The following is a 20,898-nucleotide window of genomic DNA, read 5'->3' as shown; positions in this document are numbered from 1 at the left end:
AAGACATCTCCAAATGTCTTGTTTCACCTAACAAAGAGTAAAAAGAAAAGAAAAAAGATATGCAATTTATAATCATAGAAGGAATAAAGCAGCAAATATCAAAATGTGAAAAGCTGGAAAAATAGCTCTAATTATGAATCTACTATCAGAACTGTTGTGGATATGTTTTCTGTTGGTCAACTAATTGATTAATAGTTTCAGTTCTGCTTTATTAAAGCAGCTCTGCCAATGAAAGATTGTTAAACTATCCATCCATCTATCCATTAACTTTCTACACTTGGGTATTGGAACCTATCACCGCATGCATAGGGCGAAAGGCTGGACACACGCTAGACAAATCACCAGTATATCAGGCCTACAGAAAGACAGGAAAAAAAGTATGCTACACAGTTTTGCACTTCTGCCCTACATTTTCCAGCATACACGCTTTGGTTTTCCTTCATTCTCACTAATCAAAACAAACTGCAGGACTTGCAAATGTATCTGCTGGATACCTACTTGCTAGGAGAACATTTACAGTCCGGCTGGTCAGGGCTCCAAGGGCGCTGGCACACACACAGCTGTAGCCCCCCTCCACGCCCTGGGGAGGGTGGCCGTCCTTAGAGATCGGCAGCAGGAGGAGGGATCCGTTGGCTAAATACTGCAGGAAGTGCCCCCCTTCCAAAGGCAGAGGGTGGCCATCCTGAAGCCAGGTGATATTGAAAGGTGTACCGCTGGCCCCGAGGTTGCAGTCCAGCAACAGGGGCAAACCTGACTCCAACACTACATGGCTGGGCCCAGCCCCGCAGCTCAGCTCCACCGAAACAGGCTTTGCTGTGTGGGACAAAGACAGAAAAGTTTGTTAACCATGCTCAACACCTGCAACCGTGTAGGTTAAGTTAATATTTATTTTTTTAAAAAGACCCTAAATGCTCTCTTTCGAATGCATTTGTCAGTGTTATTTGTGCACAATATTAATAATAACAAAAAACTATTTACATAGCACCTTTACAAGAGAACAACAAAGTGCTTCACAAAAATGAAGAAAGAAAACCAATAAAAAACTGAGTTAAACTAACTAAATTGTCATAAGACATTATAGAAATGCAATTATTAAAAATAAGGTTTTTAAAAGTGATTTAAAAGACAAGACAGAGTTTGCAGCCCTGATCTCCTCATGCATTTCATAACAAAGTTTAAGAGCACCGACTGCAAAGGCTCTATTGCCTTTATGTACGACTTTTGACCACAAGAAACGACACAACAGAGGATATCAGAGTGCGGGAAGGGATACAGGGCAATAAGAGATCTGATAAACACCTTGGTGCGAGGCCTCTCAGGGATTTGCAAGTTATCATAAACATCTTGAAATCAACTCTAAAAGCATAGGTAGCCAGGATCGGTGAAATGAGAACATGTTTCCTAGCCCGAGTAAAAAATCAGCAGAGTTCTGGATGAGCTGGAGGCTGGAGAGGAATGTTTTACTAATGCCAGAGATCAAGGAATCACAGGAGTCTAATCACCGAGTTATGAAGGTGTGGATAACGGTTTCTAGATTTTGGGGAGAATGAAATTATCTAATCCTTGAAAAGTTTCTGATGACAAAAGCAAGATAGAACCATTGATTTCACATGTTTGTATAAACTGAGATTTGGATTTTAAAAAAATCACACCAAGATTTCAACAATGCTGAGTTATTGAATGGAACAGTGAACCAGAACTGTCAGATTTTTGGGTGTTTGCTCCAGGAGAAGAATGGATTCATGGCCAGCATTAGCTGACAGCAATAAGTCATCTAAGACCTTAAGAAGGCCAGTTTCAGTATCGGAACATTGTTCTAAAACCGTAGCTAAAAATGGGAGCTTAGAAATGGGTATTCCTGTAGATGGAGAAATTGGTATAAATGAGACACAATTGGAGAATCTGGGGGAGAAGCGAGACTTCTTATGTTTTAGATCGCCTGTGTAAAAAAAAGAAATACATTCTAAGCATTTCTCTGGGGCATCTAATATCTGGCCTTGAGAGGATTAATGACATGGTCATGAATGATCAACAACATTCTGGGCCTGGATTGATTGTTGTCGATTTAAGTAGCAAGATATACAGAGCCTCTCTGCCAAACTCTGTAGGAACCTTTTCATTGCTCTGTGAAAACAACGACAGCTCAACTATAAATTAGATATTCCCTTTTCTTCTTTGTTGATCCAATTATTCACACATCTGCATCATTTGTCATTTTGGGCTATTTTTGTATACTTTTTCAATTTCAGCGTTTGTCAATTTGTCATTTTATAGCATAACTTCAATAGAATCAATAGTGTTGCAAGCACAGATGGATAGGGGTAGTGCCCTCAGCGGCAGGGTGTTTTGGGGACAGAGAAGAGGCCAGAATAAGAAGAGGAGGAGGAGCTCTGAAAATGAATTGGGTGCAGCGGTATTGAAGGGATTTGTATGTCAGCAGCAGGACATTCAAGTCTGTGAGAGAGGGGAAGTCCTGGAGTGAGAGGTTGATGAGCTGGTGTGAGATGAGCGGAAGTGCTACATAAACTGCACTCAAAGGACATGTTGTTTACCCACAGCAATTGACCCATGCTAAAACTTCATCATTTTTATTCTTACAAAACAAAAGTTTGACAAGGAAGTTGCAAATTATTTGAAACTGAATGCATTCATTAATGATCGTCCTATGTATGTTGCCTGCAGTTTCTCCTTTCTTTATATTTCTGTATCTTACCTGCACATTTGCTATTGTTTCCGTGTTTTTTCACTCTATTTTTCTCAACATTCAGTTCTTTGAAGAACAAGATGGGTAGAAGGTTAAAGGAAATAGTGAAAGATCTTAGGAGAAAAGAGAATTAATGAAAATAATGGGAAAGATCTAGAGGGAATTGGCGATGGAAGATAAAAAAGAACTGAAAACTTCAATACTTGACTGACACGTCGGTAGTTAATTATAGATGAACAGGCTGGATGGCATTAGACGAATAAGGTAAAACCATGAAAAGTAAGGGTCAATAGTAGCTCTAGATTTTCACTATACTTACAGTAGACTTTCCATACTATTCATGATCAGATGCTTACGGTACAATACAGTAAGTCATAATTGCGATGAAACATCACATACGTATTGTTATTGTCTAACCTCCTCTATAAACAAACATGGCGGCTGATTTATTTGTCCTGCTCTCAAGTGCAGCGGCAATTACTGCAGAGTAAGAATTCAACTGAACACATTTACACTGACAGTTTCGGTTGTCGCCAGTAGGCCCTCTGTCAGATGAAAGTAGTCTGTGTGAATGTGGACGCGTCTCAGCATTGGAAAGCACATCGCTACCGTGAGACAATCAGTCATTAAAACTGATTAACCAGATTTTGTAAGGTTCTGATGTCTTAATTTCAAGTCCACTGAAAAGAGAGGAAAGGCTGGTGATGTGAAAGGATTACACTGCTACACTGATTCCTGTTTCAACACATAAAACAACAAGCGAGTGGACTCGTTTCCGCAAAATCTCCAACGTCGAATCCGGTATGTTTTGACCATAGACTGTGTATGAGAAGGTTTTGACACTGTAGGTGCTGGGGTCATAAGTGCCACCTGCAAAAGCTATCACACCAAGTGTGTGGCTAGTAAGCCACACACTCCTTTGCCAAATTAACGTTATCAAGCCCTCCTTGTTGGAATAGAGACAATTACCAGCTATAGGGCTTCAATTCTGAAAATAGTCGCTTGTTTGATGATGGACGAGAGGAAAGCTCTACCGCTGACAGCGGGCGTCACGTCACCGGGGTGGAAGGGGGGTTAAGAGTTGATTCGTGCACACAAGCAGCTCCTTCAGCATGGCTAAGTACCGTTGCCTGACGTTTTACTACATTTTCCACATTGTGCACGGCCATAATCCTGGTCTTTCTCAGCCATGCCTTGAAGTTCCTTTTCCAAGTGAAGACATTATTTGTTATTAATCGTCATTTTTCTGGCATTGGGCGGATTTGCACGTCGTCGAGTACTACAACTAGATGTTTGCAACCTCATATACAGTCTATGGTTGCAACCGGTTGCAACTTAGATGAGATGAGAAAAACGTAACGTCAAGTGATATAACTGATCTGCCCGAACAACCACAGTCACGTTACACATGGTTTTACAAGTGAGGTACCACCACAGCAATGATGAATTGTTTGCTTCCACCTACAGCCCTACTTAGAATCACTTAGAATGTCTTTTCCATGAAGTCATTAATACATGTGCAAGTAATATCATTTTAAGCTCTCCTCTACAGTCCATTTGACAAACCTCTTCATGAATCCAGCTTAGAAACACAATTGTCTCACTTACTCCTACATTAGCACACACACAGAGGCAGGTTTCTTTCAGCTCTTTCTCCAGCGTTGGATTAATTAAGTTAATGGGAGATGGAATTTTTTTCCTTGATTAAATGAGGCTTGACCGGGGGTTCACTTCCTGATGAAGAGCCTGGGTAAGGCTGAGAAAGACTGCACAGCTCTCTGGCACACACACACACACACACACACAGCGTGGAGACAAGACAACATAAACATGCATTATACACACTTACACCCAAAAGCAATACAAACAGAGACACCAAAACACACTTACAATCTTGTAGGAACAAAAAGACTACTGTAAAAGCGCGCCAACACACACTGACACAGATCACCTCCCCAGCTCCTCTCTTCCTCGCTCCCATTTCAACTAATTAGGTCTTATTAAGTAATTAAAACGTTAACAGCCATTTCCCGGCTCACTGCCAATGGTTTCACTTGGCGAGAGGGGGGGGATCATTCAGCATTGGATATGGAAGCCATTACCAAACTGGTGTAGACGTGTGATGAGTTACATGCAAATAGGAGGAAACAGGAAAACACTCATTTTCTTTTAGGGTAAGACACCTGAAACCGTGTAAAACTAATTATATAATCGGATGAAATAATGAATTGGTTAAAAAAAGTTACTGGAACAGTAAAGTCCGGTTACAGGACTAGCATGACCTGCTATCCTTAAAAACACTAGGCATGATAAGCACATCATATTTCAAGTAGTGGCTATTTCATCTAGGAATAAAAACACTTGATACTGAAACACACATTCGCACCAGAAAGCTTGACATGTCCTAGATTTGTGGTCATGTGCAGCAAACACACATATACACACATATTCACATCCTGATATGGAACCACACGCCCATTACAGCACACACACACGGATGCACTCCCACAGAGTAACTGCCAGTGTCTCATAAGGTAACTGCCAGTGTCTCATAAGGACACATTGTGGTAAAGGGGGGGGGGGATATTTGAAGTGGCCATTTTGCCATTTTACTGTAAAAGTGGGAGCTGCTGGAAAGGACCGGGTGGACTCTGGGATATAGTAGCAGCTGTGCGGTTTCCCTGAGCTCTAGTGAATGGATTGTGATGGCACTGAGCCGAGAGGTTCCTAGCTTACTCGAAGTAGACAGAGGACAGTGGTTTACAAAACGGAGAGAATGAAACAAAGCACGACAGACAACAGGAAAAGAACTGAGATAAAAACAACGAGCAGCACCTACGACACCAAATCAGGCCAAGGACTTGAAGTGTGCGTGGGGGGTGGGCAATGGCCTCTTCCCCACTTCCTACACCCCTACTTCAGGCGTCGTTGTTCGGACCCCACCGATCTTTCAACTCGGCCTTCATTTTGAGCTTGAGTAGGCCTCTAACCTGTAAAGTTTTGTGACTACATCTTGCACGGTTGTGACACTATCGTAGTGACAAAATATGTCCACGGACAGACATATATACACCTAGCAAAGTACTCAAAACTGCTTCTGCGGTAGTTCCTGGACCACATTTTGCAACGATGAATCACACAGACTCAGAGGGTGAACACAATACCAGCGTTGTTGTCCCGACTGGTAAAAAAAAGCAAACACACCACACATAAATCTTACAGTGCGCCTGTCGCCATTCAGTAACAATTTTGATAACTTATCTGGATTTGTAATAGCTTTTATGATTGCGCCAATAACAGTAATGTGGATAAAGAATACAGGGGTGATATGATCTCCAAGATTTTGTGAGATGAAATCACATGTTTAGTGTACCTATTGCTATAAATCAGGTGGAAACATGTATAGCTTAAAGATGATTTGTAGTCTTATTTACAATGAAATACATAAAAAAAAGGAGAGACAGACGAGAAATAAAACACACACAGACAGACACAAAAACACACACAATGAAACAAACATTCCCTGTCCGTCATTCAGACAGAGAAGAAGAGAGAAAAGGAAGGGAACATTGAGAAGTTGGGAGGGCAGTCTTGATACCATCAACACTATTCCGCTGGTCCATTTCTGTTAAGTTAATGGATTAGCTTTTTACAAAAAAAAAAAAAGAATTAGAAAGATGAGGAGCAAGAGCAGGAGAGTGATCGAACACAGGGAATATTTCAACCGATCCTGCTTACTGTCAACAGAGACAGCTCAGGTTTCTACAGTCTCTAAAGTGAACCTAAACAATAGCTCAGGCCTTTTAGGAACAACAGATAACCAAACAAAGAGGCTCGGGTTAGAGTCCAAACTAGTGCTTTATATATTTATTTATTTATTTACTTCATTTTCAGATAAATTAAATAATAAGTCCTTGTTATTATTATTATCATTATAATTATTATTATTTTTATTATTATTATCATTATTTTTGTGTTTTACAACATCTCAATATATTATTTAATCACAATAGGATTTAATTGAAGACGATAAATTATCATATTAAATTAGTGCCAAGCCTTATGGTGCGTTTTAATTTCCCGTATATCAATTTGTCACACACCGCCATACCGGTGCATTGCCGAAGCAACTGCTGTCACTCAACAGGCAGCAAAATATATTGTTCGCCACTATAAAGGCGCTGCGGTCGGAGCTACTTGTCTTAAGTGTATTGAGAGGGACCCCTAATCATGGTTATAACTTTATAACACAATAATTAATAACCCACAACTAACGCTCTTTAACAGGGCAAAACACCACGACAGTTTGTGACACATAAACAATTTGTAACACTAATAATTGTACATTTATAAAATTACACCGCCGAACGGCATGCTGGGTACAGCTCGCTAGCTAGCCCGCTAGCACAACAGTCTGTTAACAGCTGGGAGAGGCTCCGTCGCTACAGTAACGTTACATTAAAGAACAGAAAAGAGCGATGCAGGATGAACAAAGACAAACCGGAGATGCACCAATAGAGTCTGTGCCCAAGAGAGGAGCTGTCTCGGCTGTTTGGAAGTGTTTTGGTTTTAAAAAAATCTGACGTCCAGAAGACTATATATTGCAAAGCATGTCGAGACACTGTTGTTGCCGCTGGTGGTAACACTAGCAACTTACTCCATAACCTCAGCAGAAAACATGAGTTGGAATACCAAGAGTGTGATGACAGCCGTCAACCGGTAACGTTAACGCGAGTGAAACAGTGAAGCCGAAGGGTCACACATCGCTTGAAGAGGCATTTGCTCGAGGCGCTGCATTTGACGAGAAAAGCAAGCGGTGGAGCGACATTACGAACGCAATAACAATCCAGCTATGCAAGGACATGGTCCCGCTACAGACAGTCGAGAAAGACGAGCTCAGAGCAATGATTAAAACACTGGATTCAAGGTACGTCTTACCAGGGCGAAAATACATCAGCCAAACTGCTATCCCAACATTATACGAACAAACAAGCAAACCCTATAGTAAGCAAAGCCTTTATACCTGATGACGTTAAAATGTTTTTATATTCTATGTACTCCTGACAGTAGAGTAAGCCACTATAAACCTATATAAAACACAGTCAAGAAAAAATAAAATACCGTGATATACTGTGAAACTGCCAGAATCTTAAAATACTGTGATACAATTTGTTGGTCATACCGCCCAGCACTAATAGAAATGCTTTGAATTTAGTAATGAGTGTCTTTGAAGGATCACCAAAGTTATTACAATTCATCCTAAATTCAGTCCGAGTCTGAACCAAATTGGTGGAACGATCAACAGACCGACATTGCCAACCACAGAACTACACTGCAAGCGTCGCTAAAAACGGGTACAAGTAGGCCTACTACAGTGTAGCATTACCAATTGCCAAGTAGGCTGAAAGAGGTCACAAACAAGAGATGGAAAGAAAGGATACTCTTCAAAGAAAGAAATCCAGTGAATTAAAGAATGAAATACAGGACTGAACAGTGCGGATAAGACTCGGGCCGCCTCGAGACTCAATTGACAGAGAGCAGCGAAATGTGATTACAGACGCTTTTGTGAAGAGGGACCACTGAAGCGCCCAAAAGCAGGGATAACCAGATTGCCTTGTACCTCCTGCTAAATTGACACGGCAGCAGTAGATAATTGCTACGAGTTGTTCCTGAATGATGTAGCAATTTCTTGTATTGTACATGTAGCAGGTAATACTTGTCTCTGTGAAACAGCGTTGTAGGACATCACAATGGACTGAAACCTAAATACAGGCTGAGTGGACGAGGACAGATGGTCTCATTGATAGCACTCGACCGTTTACAGCAGGATAACTCCTGATTGTGTGTGGCCTGGATGCCACAAACCAAACCTCAAATCAAGCTCAACTAGTGCTCATCTGTTGTCTCACCACAGCCTTTGTTTGCTAATTCAATCACCTTACATCGATAAAAACAAGGTAAAAAAAATACCCCAGGCACTTACACATAAACTATCCTGTGCGACTCAATCGATATTTTGAAGCCACAGTTGGGTTGTTCTGAGCAGAGAAGTAGTTAGCGATAAACTCTGCAGGGAAATGGGGGCTCTCAGGTTTCGGTATGCAGGTGGAAATGCCTGTGTAATAACCTTAAAACAGTCACAACCTCACTATCAAGTAGGATTCATCTCTTTCCATGTTAAAAAAAAAAGTAATGTAAAGCACCATCAGGAGTCTGAAGCATGCTGCACAATCAATCCTCTTAATGAGTCTTAAATTGCTCTGATGGCAAATAAAACTCTGTTTACTCGTTAAGCAATGCTTTTTACACAGGGCTCAACATTTCGCTGTTCATCCAGAGTGAGGCTGTGAGTCACTCGACAATCTGAACAGCTGCCGTGTCAGGTGTTAACCGTTCAAGCTGCGTTTCCTCCCATGACGATACAGCAGGGTTCTTCTCACACCCTGTCATCTTAACCACAAACACACACACACACTCGCTCTCAGTGTCAGAAAGCTGATCCAATAAATCAATGGTTTTACTCTTTGTGCATTGGAGAGTTGACTGAGTTTACACGTACTGGCAGGGCTGCAATATTAAAACAACTTGCTTTATTAATGTGCCCTTTTCTCTGACAGAAAACAGTTTGAAGCATCTTTCTAAGTTAAATATTCTGTCACCGGCCTCCAGATCAAGTGGCATATTGGAAATCTTTATTTGAACATAAAAACAAACAAATCTAAATTATTATCATCTAATGACCTCCCAAAAAGCACATTATTGATATTTTATAAAGGTTCTCTGATAGTCAGAGAATAACTACAGCATCAAACAACTATAAATAGTGCAGTAATGTTTACCTGAGCAGAGAATGAAGTCTCTCTCCCTCTGTGTGCGTTGTAATAAAAGCTTCTCTAGTGCTTTGTTTGCCGGGGCCTATGTGCATGTGAGCGTGCCTCCCTGGCTAACTCACGGCTGCCGATCTGCACTGCCCTCATACAGACGGTTACAGCTGATGAAGCCGTCTCCACCCAAGGCATTGCCACGGAAGCGTAACACCCAACCTTTGGGAGCCATCCCCCCAGGTTAACACTAGCACTGTTGCCACTGTTTGCGTTGTTGGCATTGTTATCTGCAAGCCGCCGGCTCGGCCTTTGCCATGTGGAGAGCTGTGTGTATGCACTAGATATGCTCTACGTTTTCAATTCAATAGGTCTATAAAGTAACTAAAAGTGAATGCCCACCACCATTTTCTTAAGCCCATGTTGACGTATTCAAATTGCTTGCATTGTCCCACCAGTGAAAAATCCTAGAAGACTAAGATATCCAGCAAAAATTCACATTTCAGAAGTCGGAACCAATGGATTTTGGGCATTATAGCTTCAGAAATGACTCTGCATTGTTTCAGTACACGGTCCCCAAACATGTGTAATGACATGTCAACCTGCCTTTGCACCTGTCACGCTATACTTAGATAGCGCTACAATAGCTCTACTTTCCAACATCTAATATGAAACGTTTCCATGCTTTGCAGAGAGTAATGAACCATTGACATCAAGTTGACATTTACGATCACCACAATTATACAGTGACTTTCTTCTCAAAGCCAGCGAATAACAAATGGCAAGTGTAGAATGAAAAGAAGTTGGGTTGTGGTGAGGCAAGCATGGCTGTGGCATCCTGTGTCCCACTGGATGTGTGTGAACAAGAGGAGGGGAGAAAGGGAGTAGAGCAGAGAACGAGGGATAGCGAATGAGGGGGGGGCGGGGGGGGGTCCTCATGCCTCCTTCTCTATGTACAGTGCTCATTCATCCCAGTCTGGCTTCCTCCAATCACAGAGTGGCGTTCCTGCATACGGGGCCTCCCAGCAGCATGGGGCCTCCACATGGCCATGTCAAGAGCCAGGCCCACTTGCATGAGTCAACAAAGCAGACAGTAAAACTAACACGGGAGTAGTACTGGAGATCCAAATCAGAATCTATTTGTTCATGCAGCAGCTAAATGAATGTACAGGAATTGCTGCTGGTGATATTGGTACATGCAACGGTACACTGGTTATGTAAAGGCTCCCAGTATGTGGAGAGAAACGCAGGACAATAGGACACACTGGAAGGTTTTATATGGAAAACATTCTCCTCTTACTCAACTCTGCTCTTTGAAGTGAGGGACGTGTACATTATTGTGCTCATGTGAAAGGGTCAGGGTTGAGCATCTCCCACAAGGTCAGAATGATGAATGAGGATTCTATGTGACACAATCTGCTACATACACAATACTGGAATGAGCAAGCTTCACATATTATTATGCTCACAACGGGGATCACAATAATGACATTTTCCATCACTGATGTGAGAGATGTGCCGTGATCTTTGCGGAATGTACTGCATCTGAATGAGAATTAAAAGGCGAGTGTACTCAGTATGAAAGCACAAATTATTCAAGGGATTCATAAATGTGTGCATTGTATGATGGTTAAATGTAATATGAAGAAATAGAAGGACTAAGGTACAATCTACTGCTGCACTTGCACCAAATCCTCTTTTGACTTCTAAGCATTGCCATTTCCTGTACTGCCTTTTCCCTCTGCAGTACCTACTCATCAGTATATCATAACTCTAAAGCTAAACTACAAATCAGGAGTGGCATTGCAATATTTACCCACGTCTTCCCACCTGAATGGCCAGCTTCAGTGTACTGCCTCTGCACTCATGTGACCAAGCAGAGGAATGGAAGGAATGTGAATGCAGGTTAGTTGACCAAGTGAGCGCTGCCAGACTGCTGCTTCTTACACAAAAAACACACACACACACACACGCACACACAAACACACACATACAAAGATAAAGCTACACTGGTAGAATAAAAGCCCAAGCAATGAAATCAAGTTGTACAAGGTATATAGAGCTTACCAGCGTGATAGGTTTAGTTATTAGTGACTGAATGCTATCTTCAAAAATCCCAGAGTGAATTTGTGTAATGACAAAATAACCACTACTATAAGCTGGTTATCTGCCTTCCTTTGGTGTTCGGTAACCTCATTCCAAAAAATATTGCTGCAGCTTCAACATGAATATGAAGTTCAATACTACCACCGCTGTCAGCGGAGTATACGGATAGAACAAGTGCTGGGATTCATGTGAGGTTATTATTGGGCCGTCGATTGTGTTTAGTGCTGGCTTGCTTGGATAAAATACTGTAAACCACCTTCTGTACTGCTGCGACCCTACTCTGAGAATCCGCTCAAATCACATCATTTAATGTTATGAATTGCACTATGTGGCAAACTTCAATGACCTAATGAGCCAACAGGAGGAAATAGCACGATCCATCTGATTTGCATCATTGCAGCAGCAATATCTATTTGTGCTCCTGGGATCTAGGATTTAACAGCCAGCCAAATGACCGAAGACTTGGAAACATTTGATCTCTGTATGCAATAGAGGTGCAACAAAAAGCTGCTATGGGAGCACATTACTGTAGGACCCGGAAGGAATTCTCTGTAACGGCTCAAGTGTGAACAAATGCAAAAGCATTGCTTGTAAAGGCACACTCAAGATTGCAGTGCTCCTACATGACATTTTTGTGTATAGTGTGCAAACTGCTCACAGGAGACTTTGAGGTGAGGCTTTGACTCTGAATGGAACATTTGCGAGCAATGAAAGCTACACTACTTTTTTTTTTTTAATCGTTGGATAATTGGTATGCTGGCCAAGTGAATGCACAACTCTTCTTCAGATGGCAAGACAGCTTGGCAGCACACTGCAATACAGAATCTCTCACCTTGGTACCTAGCTTGTATTGAGGGCCAAATTCCAAATAGCATTGAAGCAGCTCTGTAACCCTTCTGTCACATGAAACTCTTCCATCACCACGCGTGAATGCCAAAAGATGTTACTTAAGCAGAACGATAACCCGTGAAATGTTCAATACATAAAAATAGTTTGTATAAAAACCTACATAATATTGCAAAACAATAAAAAACAGAAAATGAAAAAAAGTCAGGAAATGGAATGTATATGGTCTTTTTCCGTTCATTATACTATCATATACGCTCTGTCAAAGGTTTTGGATGGGAAAGCTAAAGATCCAACCCAGGCTAATTATGAATACATACGTGTCCAGTATGCCTACTTATGCAATATTTAACTCGCATTAGCTCACAAGGTTTTATTTTCAGATATTTGTAAGTGGTTGTGTTCACCCCTGAAAAGAAAACAAACAAAATAAATTCAACACAGCACTTTGAACATCCCAAGAGACCAAACTATTTGAATTCATTGCAGACAAAATCAAGCTCAAGACTTCCTCTCCTTCCATACAAACACTTCTGTGCTTAAGATTCCCTCCCTGGCAGCATGAATAGGTGCACACACAGGGCAACCATAAAAATCAACATATTCCCTGCACAAATATACCCAGCTGAAACTCAGCCCAGGGCATCTTTAAATAATATGCATCCTAATTTAGCATGGAGTCTCTGGGGAAGGGATCAAGATGCACTCACAAATCGCAGCTGACACACCCACGCATACACACAAGCAAGCAGGCAAGCACACGGGGTGAATGTACCTCAACAAACACACTTCATTTAGCGCTAATGCGTAATGAGCTTTTCCACACAAGCACTGCTGTCCACCAAACTCTGGTTTTAAGTCTCAAGAGATATTTGCATGTGTTCACAGAAACACTGAAAGACTGCAATCATTTTGTGTTCAAACAAGGCTAACTAAACATAGTCGTTAAAAGTACAGTTCACATTAGTATGCCGCTTATACATGAATTGATGTAGAAATGCAATTACATGAAGTCATGAATGAGGGGAACTCTTAATCTCCTGCAGGACATGAAAGAACGGAAGGTGAGAATAAGTATCATGCATTTCTCTCCACACTTTGCCCACTGCACTTGTCCACATTAGGCCCACAAATAAAACCAAGACAAAAATATGTTTTGGTGACCTCAGAGCCGTTACACACTGATATAAAACACATGGGCGGTAACAAAAGCTAATGCAAGTGGTTCTACAGACAGCATGCATCCCTCCACAAATTCAATGTTTAATATTCTGTAGCTGCCACTATACGGGAGGTTGAACAGCTGGCCCTCTGGTGTAGTAGACACAACAAACTGGAGCTGAGCACATTTTAAACATTAGTCTACAGATAACAGAAGAGTTCAGGAGGACACATGGTTGTCGACTCTTAGGGGACCTAAAGGTGGAGACTAACATTGACTCCATCTTCCTCCAGTGGATGAGGAAGTTCAGCTTACCAGAGGGGCTGTTTATTCGGATATGACATTCATTATTTTCTGTGGTTATTTCTACATCTATTTGTCGTGCAGATTGCAGCTCCATGTTTGTTTGTTAGTTACAGTGAGAGACAGGGACATCTCCTTCTATAGGCATGCATTGACTGAACACTGGACACCTTGACCTTCTAGTTCTTACACCACGTTGATACCAAGTAGGTGAAGCTGTAGAATGAAGGAAAACCTCCAGAAATACCACTAGACCACTGGCGTACTGACGGCTTGCAGACTGGCGCAACAGAATCAGATTATTAGACAAAAGCAGTCAGCAGGGAGACAACCAGTGCCAGAAACAAAAAAACACAAGCTTTAAAGGAAACTTTCATTTCTGAGCCAGAATTTTTTTTCCATGTTTGGATGACCAATAGAGGCCAATAGACTGGAGTATTGGACTGACATTTAAAATGTGGTGGGGGAATAAAACGTGGGATGCCCATGTTGCTTTGTTTCTGCTGTAGATGCTACACAGAGCTAGCCTGAACAATGTGTCTACATGAAAAGAAAGGAACAGCTTGTTGCTACTCACAGCTCTTGCTCCACTTTCTATTGACATTTCCAGCTTCTATGATGACACAAATGTAAGCACTTGTTATCTCAAAGGTTTGTGTTAGTATCTTCTCTTGTGCTGCAAACTTTCTGCATTTTGTGGTAAACCTTGAGCTTTATTCCCATGACAAATAACCTCGTTCAGACTTTCTTTTAAGTGATACTGTTTGTAACACACCAACCTCACTAGATCCAAAATATCATCATCTGACACTGTGCCAAGCCGCAAAGGTAACCTATTGTGTAACTTTACATCTCCACCATATTTAAGCTAGAGAATGGACTTTGCCTCACAGTGCCCTGGTGTAGCGTGTGGAATAAATGGTTGACTCAAAACACATTTCCCTCCCACCACCATGCCTATCACTGCACAGGGTCACTCAGCAGTAAGTTTCCTACAGCTGTGTTCCTCGGGTGTTCAGTCGAAATATTAACTGCGTATGAAACAAGCTGCTGAGATGACCTGAGACTATTGGAGGAATAACTGTTTTGTTTTCGCCTTTAGCAGTAACTAAAAGTTGAGTTGGAGAGTTATACATCAATTTCACAATAACATATTGTAATTTAATTCCTCCTAGAGCCAAAATCACACTAAGTAGCGGTCTACGGTGATTTCAAAGCAAGCTAAAAACAAGACAGCAACAGTGTGGTGATACTAATGGGCGAAGCATGTGAGCGAATGCTGTTTTTTTGGATACTTTTATTTTGCATGAAGGTCATCATGGTATTCACTTTGCTAAATTGGGTTACACTGAGTTCAAATATTCAAAAACCTGTGGTTAGCCATTTGTCCCCTTTCATTTTATCTATAGATTTATACAAAGTACACATTATCTTTTCACTAAAGTCAACATTATAACTTTGTTTGTCCATGTAGGGTAACATTACAAGTTAATACAGGGAGGGGGAAGCTGTGATAAACAAATAATGTAATCAGAGACACTTTAATAGAACTCTGCAGATTTTCCTTTTGAACTGTTCCTGCCTCAGTGTCCACATTTCTCCTCAGTTACTAATTCACAGGCCGCACAGGCTCTAGAATTTTCTTCAGTTTAATTTCACAACATGAAAATCAAACTCAACAAGATTTAATTTCGGCTTGAGACCCAATTAAATAAAATGAACCGCCAGAAGAAAACACTATTGGGGTTTAAAAAACCAATGGCAATAAAGATGTTGCAAAAGCAGTAACATGTTAGTAACAAGGCAGTAAAGAAGTTTCTCTGGTGAAAAGGACAATGCTTGCGACCCCTAAGAATGGACCCACAGTCCAATGTGTACTGTTCACCAATTGGAAGACATTGTTCTCAACAAACTGCCCTTAAAAATGCTTCAGTTTAGTTTCTTCTTCCTAGTTGAGGGTGTTTTAATCTATCACACCACCTGTGATTTGTGAGAATCAACTTGCATATGGGCAGCACGGTGCCTTTCTATGTGGATTTCGTATGTTCTCTCTGTATCTGCTGACTGCTTTCCTGCAGGCACAGTGGGTTCATCCCATTGAAATGCAGAATAAGCAATTCAAAGAATTGATGGTACTTGGTAAAGGGAAATAAATTAATTGGGGGTACTTTTCCTTTAAATCAATGCATATCACACTATGCTGCTCCAGTGGAATTGCAGGAGACTGGAGGCTGTTGCACTGCATCTCCCAACTGTGTAACTGCATAAGCTGGACAGTGCAGAAAAGCATCATGTGAGCTCAATCAACACTTGCTGGTACAAAGAGTTCATGTGCCTGTTAGAATGTTAATGCTAACAGTAAATACTAATTGGGTGCTTCAATAGAAAATGATCTTGTGACATTATCAGTCGGTGTAGAACCCAATGCTTCATGATGCAACAGTTGCTGTGTTTACAATTTTGATGTGCATATAAAAAGGCCAAAGGCGTTGTAATAATCAGATTAATTTGCTCATAAAGTCTTGGAGTGCTGCAGATGTTTTCTTTTATTATGTCCATTAATAACTATGGAGCGTGAACCAGTGGTGGCGCCAAGGGAGGGGGCACGGCCCTCTCACGAGTCGCATCAGCATAATATGGGATGCTTCTGCGTGGTGTTTCTAAACATGGCGTAGGCTTGTTCCCAGTAATTGTTTTGTTCCTAGAATCAATGTACTCCTTGAAATTAAATTAACTAAAATTGTATTTATTCTTATTTATTTAGTCTATTTGAGGAACAATGAATCATCTATTACGTGTATATACAGATACAGAGCAGATTAAAACAGGATTGTAGTGGAACTCAAATTGTAAACTGTACCGGAATTAGTCTGTGCACAAGCAGTAAATTAGTAACATTAACTGTAAAATAAATATCTAATATGCAATTCCTCAACCCTCATATTGACATAGTTACAACTGCAAAACAATATTTCTCTCTTCTAATTTTGGTGTGCTGCCCTAAGGTTCTCAGGGGCCCCATCTGGCCACCCCTGTGAAACATTACTGGGGGCGCCACTGCTGTGAACACACAGACACTCGGGCACTTTTGTTTCAATCATTTGCTTGTGATATGTTAAGTGAAGTTGACATACTTTCATTTGATCTTTAGAATGGACAAAACAAGCTCTTTGTTTGTGGAACTAAAAAGGGCCTCACCAGCACCCGCTAATTCATCCCTGTCCCAGAATCACCCCCCAGCTCCCACACACCAGCCTCAGTTCCCACAACTACCAACACCCACAACATTCATGCTCCACTTTCTAAACCCAACAAAATACTAACACAGAGAAGCATGCACACCCCGACTCACCCTCGATGACTGTTGTTTACTGGTCTTGATGACTAATAACAATGCACGGTAATTATTTTGGGATAATACATGCATGATGCTGCCGTCGGTGTTTGCAGAGAGATGCCAATGTGGCCTCTCCTCTGAAGCAACGCACGTTTAGATGACAATTCTTGAAGGTCTAAAAGGATGTTAGATGATTTGTTTAATGTTCTTTTTGTCATTTTTTAAATGAGATGTTCAATAAATTCCAAGTCTTTTCAGACAGCGACAAAATGTCAAAACAGTTTGATACCAACTTTCAATGATAAATCTCACAGTGCGAATGAATCAATTTCCACTTCACTGTTATCACTGACAACCTCCATCACAAGCGCCATTTACCTGCATGAGATTTCATCATCTGGATGTGACCGCCCCCAGTGTGGCACTCACTCTCCTGTCAGGAGGATCTCAAGGGGAGTAATTCCTTATAGTCGCTGCTGGAGTCTACGGGGCATGGTAATCTAACTCTATATAAATTGTATCCTCTGACCTTCTCCCATTATATCAGATGGAAGTCAAGGAGGCATACCTCTAGCTGACTCGCTTTTAAGTATTTTATATGCATAACTTAACAATGAATAATGGGACTCCTGATAAAACTACAGTATATCTCAGAGGGAGGTGGTGTCTACATGGATGTGCAAAAGTACAAAAGTACAATCCTTGTGCATGAGATTCCTTTATTTCTTAGCATGGTGTTGGTAGCAATTACTGCAGAGTATGTCATACTAGAGTTGCAGCAGCAGCAAAACTACATGCAGGAAATCTCCAGACACAAGAGAAGGATAACGTACTCAGTGAACAAAACTTAAATAATGCAGCACTACACTGCACTAAACCAACACAGAATGGATTGCACTAAACACAGCTCCACTGGCTAATGAGTGAGACAAAGTGCTATGGTAAGCAAAGTTCGCTCTTCTCTTTGTGTGTTTATGTGTTACAAGAAGAGAGGCAACACCCACAAACAACATTACAGTATAATGTACATCTTTAAGGATTCAAGGGAAATTTATCGGCATGATGCATCACAGGGACGCACAATGGAATGCAGATGTAACCCATTTGCTACACAACCAAAACATGACAACAAATACAGCAGCCAAAACGATGTGCTTTAAATCTGGACAAAGCTTGGTGTCGTATTTGCATGAGCTATCAAATATTCCATACAAAATCGTAGACATCACAGGTATTGGGCACAGGTATAGTCAAAGGTAGGACAATGTGATCTGGTCTCAGAAGAAGTCAAAGATAAATTGATTTTCGTTCACTTCATTTGGGGCCCAATGCTCCACAACAATTGGGTGGCAATTCAAAGTGGGGCTGCAACTAACAATCATTTTCTTGATTAATATATAAATTGAATGTCAGAAATTAATGTGGCGACTTTGATTACATTATTTAATACGACCATCAATCCAAAGCCAATAAATTCACGATAATAGAAGACAAATGAAAGCAGAACAAAGCTGGAGCCCAACATTTGTCATTTTTGCTTGAAAAATGACTGAAGCAATTGATTGTTTATCAAAAATAGTTGATACATTTTCTGTTGTAGCTGTAATCCGACCATGTGCCCAGTCTGAAGATGAATGCCATCTTAGATCTTAGTCCAAAGATAAAACCTCAGAGTTCTGTTTTGCACCATCTCTCTCTCTCTCAATCACACACAAACACACAGTCCAACATGCCTCTTCCTCGAGGTAGGCTCGTAACAGATACATACCAACGTATTAATGTTTAGTTCTTCAAACTGTATGCAGTTATGAACATTTTACCTCAATGAAAGTCAAATTGTTAAAACCTTAAAAACAGAATAAGTTTTCTCCAGTTTTCCATACGTCGGATGACAACTGGTTTATTTGTTAAGCCTTAATTCTCTCCCTAAAGATCTACAAAGATAATAGAGCTGTTTTGCTTCATTCTTGTTTTGGTAGTCTAATTTCATACAGCAATGAAAGACGTCATAACATGGGTCAAAACATGTGTATGTTGATGGGGGTTCTCAATGAAAAACAAGTTTTTAAGAAAAGAAATGCATGGCAGGTTCACTACTTGTATGTAATATCTTATTTCCTTGACAGCATTCGACTGTATAAAGCCCTCCACTGATATTCTACACAGGTCTTTGTCATGTAAATCCTGGGGTCGGTCTTTCAACCACTAGTCGTCGCCTGTGTAGGCAGACTTCCCTCTCGAGCAGCACGCTTCCACTCTCAGGAGCCACAGCAATATCTGAAATAAGAAGTCCTGCTGTGCATCTTTCAGCATCAGCTCTCAGACACATCTTCAAGTTTATCAAGATCGACGTCCTTTTGATGACAGTATTACTCTTTCCACGAAATCCTCTCACTCAACTTTCTGAGCCAGTGGCTAAAGACCAGACGTCCCATGCACACTGTTGTTCTCGGTTATTAAACCGTGAGAGGGAAAACAAAAACTTCAGATGTTTTTTATTGGCAACGCAATCAACACATTTAAGACCGGGCTACTTCCAGGGCCCTCCACTCTTATTAAACACCAAAAGCCGAGCTCACATGTCTTCATAATGAGCCCCATCCCATGTTTGATCGGACTACTCCAGTCCAAGGCAGCTCATCGGGCAGTTTGTGCTGCAACTTCCTAACGCCAAAAAGCCGCACAGCGCGTCCCGACAGAGGCACCCGGCACATACAACCGTACCTCATGCGAACCGGAGAGGCCACACGAGGTGAACACAGAACACGGAGGGGATATTGCACTCACCCAGTAGCTCTCTCCGATCTTTTATCACAGCCCACTTGTGTTCTGAGTAACTGCACTTCAGTGTAATATGAGTGGCCCGCTGCCTCGCACATGCACTCCACTGGGGAAAAAAAACATGCAGATTATTAAAGTGAGCGCTTTACCTTGCTTGGATGGACCACAGAACAGCGAAAGAAGACAGAACAGCCAAATTGTACTCTCCACCGCCATGTACAGCCTTTGATTTCCACCAGTGGGGTAGCAGCGTACGTCTATAGGCTACAACCAGCTATACCGTTCTAGCGACATGCATATGTTGGAATCCGCTATTGTCTCTCCGCCGGTGCGTAAAGGACTCTCTGTGAATGTTTAGGTCTCCTCGGGTAAACCGTCCCCTGGCTTTCCAAATAAGCTTGCATTAGTCGGGGGACAGCCGTCGTGTCTCTCGGCGCTTCAACGCCATGTTGCGAACGAATGTTAAGTGTGTGTTAGCTGCTGGTCCACACACACACACACACACGCACACACACACACGCACGGGTGCGCGCGCACATACGCGCACACGCACGTTCACCAGACACTGGCTGGCTGGTCGTCGCCGGAGTCCTGAAAAGCTGTCGGTGATTCTAACACACCCCTTCTGCCTTATTTTTGTTCAACTCCATGCTCTCCACTAAGACTTGGGCAATTCATATGAGGCGATTGCGTCTGTAGGAACACTTGCAATACCAAATCTGTCAAAAAATGTATTTTACCCCAGGCGCCCTCTCTCTCTGTCTGGAATGATCAATTCGTTCGGGATCCCTCCGAGAGAGCAAAGCGAAGTGTGGAGAACGGTTCTGGCGAAGCGGTT

General features: G+C 41.6%; 1 protein-coding gene across 1 annotated transcript in view; it reads right to left on the bottom strand.

The window, feature by feature from the left end:
- Window positions 1-20,289, bottom strand: part of igdcc4 (immunoglobulin superfamily, DCC subclass, member 4) — a 47,666-nt gene extending 27,377 nt beyond the window's left edge. Inside the window, exons 1-2 of the mRNA XM_079163221.1 lie at window positions 20,210-20,289; window positions 499-813 (exon numbers count right to left, since the gene is read on the bottom strand). Coding sequence (XP_079019347.1) covers window positions 499-813; window positions 20,210-20,276 — 382 coding nt within the window. The 5' untranslated portion in view covers window positions 20,277-20,289. The remainder of the gene's footprint in view (window positions 1-498; window positions 814-20,209) is intronic.
- Between the last annotated feature and the right edge of the window lie 609 nt (window positions 20,290-20,898).

Source organism: Pholis gunnellus (genome assembly GCF_910591455.1).
Source record: "Pholis gunnellus genome assembly, chromosome: 1".
Lineage (NCBI taxonomy): Eukaryota > Metazoa > Chordata > Actinopteri > Perciformes > Pholidae > Pholis > Pholis gunnellus.
Note: the sequence above shows the minus strand (reverse complement) of the source record. Positions and strands in the feature narration are given on the sequence as shown.